The sequence below is a fragment of the Porites lutea genome, chromosome 1, assembly GCF_958299795.1.
Source record: "Porites lutea chromosome 1, jaPorLute2.1, whole genome shotgun sequence".
Taxonomy (NCBI): domain Eukaryota; kingdom Metazoa; phylum Cnidaria; class Anthozoa; order Scleractinia; family Poritidae; genus Porites; species Porites lutea.
In genome coordinates, this window is record NC_133201.1 from 13785336 (window position 1) to 13787885 (window position 2550).

General features: G+C 47.6%; 1 protein-coding gene across 1 annotated transcript; it reads left to right on the forward strand.

The window, feature by feature from the left end:
- The first annotated feature begins 358 nt into the window (after positions 1-358).
- Positions 359-1735, forward strand: LOC140951822 (uncharacterized protein F54H12.2-like). The gene has a single exon (XM_073401213.1). It carries the CDS (start codon positions 359-361, stop codon positions 1733-1735), a length of 1377 nt encoding a protein of 458 aa, XP_073257314.1.
- The last annotated feature ends 815 nt before the right edge of the window (positions 1736-2550 follow it).

Consider the following 2550-nt stretch of genomic DNA (forward strand, 5'->3'; position numbering starts at 1 on the left):
ACGCAAAATCGTATTCGACTTCAGCGGGCCCGAGGCCGGTTCATTTCACCCTATCAAATGGGAGGGACTATCTTTGGTAAATCTACCACAGCGCGCTACCCCTTCATGTACTCGTCTTCCCCAGCATTGGAGCCATGGATGATGAAACACTTGAAGCAACGTGGCAAGATGAAAGGGGGTACGATTTTTGGCAAGTCCACCCGCATGCGAATGCGTAATCCATGGATGAGCCCCTCTACCTACCAGGAGGACCCTAATTGGGTGCTCACCATGGCTCGACGCCGAAACGCTATAAAAAGGAAACGACGTTGAACGTCTTCACTCTCATAGTGGACTTGGGACTGACAAAAAAAAAAACATGTCGCTCAATTTGTTTGATGTCCCAGATGTGGATTACCGGTACGAAGCCTCCCGGGACGTGACGTTTCAACCTGCCTTAACGGGAATACAACCCATCACGTTTTCCATCCCGGCCTCGGAAGATTATTATGATCTCAACGAACTCCGTTTCCAAGTCAAAGTACGTCTGACTGATCCTGCTACTGGGTATCTAGGATTAAAAGCCGATTTGGCCGCTTCCGATGGTAACAATACCAGAAACACCTACTGCGTCAACAATTTTGCCCACTCTATCTTTCGAGATATTACCATGAGCATGAATGGCGTCCTCATGACTGAACAGAGCAATACCTACCATTACAGAGCCTACCTGGAAACCTTAGTAAATTACAACCGAGAAGAAGGAGCCACCAAGTTAGCCCCTCAAGGCTGGGTGAATCAACTCAATGTGATTGAAGAAATGGGAACCACAGGTGCCAATTCCGATCTCCCTACTGCTGCTGCTTGGAGTGGAAATACAGAATTGCGAGCCTTGACCAGTCGGTTGCTGAGCGAAAATTGGCACACCTTTATCATCCGTCCCCATTTACCACCCCTCAAGACGGGTAAATGTTTGGTGCCCGGTGTGCAGCTGGACTTTGAATTGTTCCTGAACCCCAACTCTGTCTACTTGATGGGTACTCCCAACAAAGGCACCTTGGTTGCCAAGAAATTTCCTGCCATTCATAATAATGACATCAAAGTCACCTTACTAATGCGAAAAGTGACCTTGAACGCGAGTGTCTATGTCAGACTGCAAAAAGAAAGACAACTGCGAAAAGAGATTGTGCGCTACCCAGTGGTTCGAAGTGAAATCCGCACCTTCTCCTTTGATGGAAGAACTACCCAGTGGGAACAAGACAATGTGTTTGTGGGTCGATTTCCCGATCGAGTGATAGTGGGGTTGCTGCATTCCAATGCCTTCAATGGAGACCTACAAAGATACCCCTTTGCCTTTGAAAAGTTTGGGGTCACCCAAGTACGACAGAGTTTGAATGGAGAAGAATATCCTTACAGAACCCTAGAACTAACAGGAGATCAAGCCTATGAAGATCTGCTGGGCTACGATCGCTTTCTACAAGCCATGGGTTCCTACAATGAAGACAAGATTCCCATGCTGTTGCCCAGTGATTGGGGACAGGGGAACAACTGCACGTTGTTCATGTTCAACAATGTGCCAAGCGGCAAAGCCGATGACCCTCAGTATCGCAACCCCCGTCAATCGGGCAATGTGCGACTGGTGATTGATTTCAGGGCCGCTGTCAATCACAACATTACTGTGTTGGTGTGGAGCGAGTATGAAAACGCGTACGAGATTAATCATCTGGGAGGTATAAAGTACAACATCAACGGCTGAACAGGTCTCAGAAGAAGCCAGCCATGGAGTTTGTGGCGCTCAGCGATACTGTGTTGCGGGCCTTGGCCTTAGACGATCCTCAATTACGACGCGTGTTTCATGGTGTGTACCCAGCGGATAAGCTACCCCCATCACCTCCCCAAACCGTCCGCGAGGCCTACATTGTCAACACGGATCCAGCGGGTGAACCCGGACAACATTGGTTGGGGATGTGGACGGAACAAAACAAGTGCGAAATCTTTGACAGTTATGGTCTACCCTTGCGCGTGTACAAAAATCCAGAGTTGCACCAGTGGTGGAGTCAATGGAAGTACCTAACCCGCAGTGACATTACCCTGCAAGCCATGGATAGTCAGACCTGTGGCCATTATGCATTATTTTTCCTGAAAGCCAGAGCGCAAGGACAGTCCTATAAGGACTTTTTGGCACGTTGGAGTACCGATAATTTAGTGTTGAATGATCAGAAAGTAGCCCAAGACTTGAAACGGGTGATTAAACGTGAATTACAAGATGAAGTGGATGCCCGACCAGACGGGCAAAGTAATTTGAGCCGCCAGGCCTTTCTGCTTTGTAATAAAATGTAATAAAAACGTGATTTACTTGTCAAATGTGTGTAGTGTCTTATCATCATAAAAACAAAAAGGCAAGTCCAGCAACAAGAGGTGTCATTTTTTCATCATGATTACACGCGGCGATGTGCAGCGCGTGATCGATGCGTTCATTTTGAAAGAATCTCTTTATTGGTGGTTACATCCCATCGAACGCGTCCAAACCGTCCGAGGCAATGATGCTTGGGATGGGTATCATTGGACATT

What these genes read in the sequence shown, in the direction of transcription:
- LOC140951822 (XM_073401213.1), top strand. Translation starts at nt 359, where the DNA reads ATGTCGCTCAATTTGTTTGATGTCCCAGATGTGGATTACCGGTACGAA.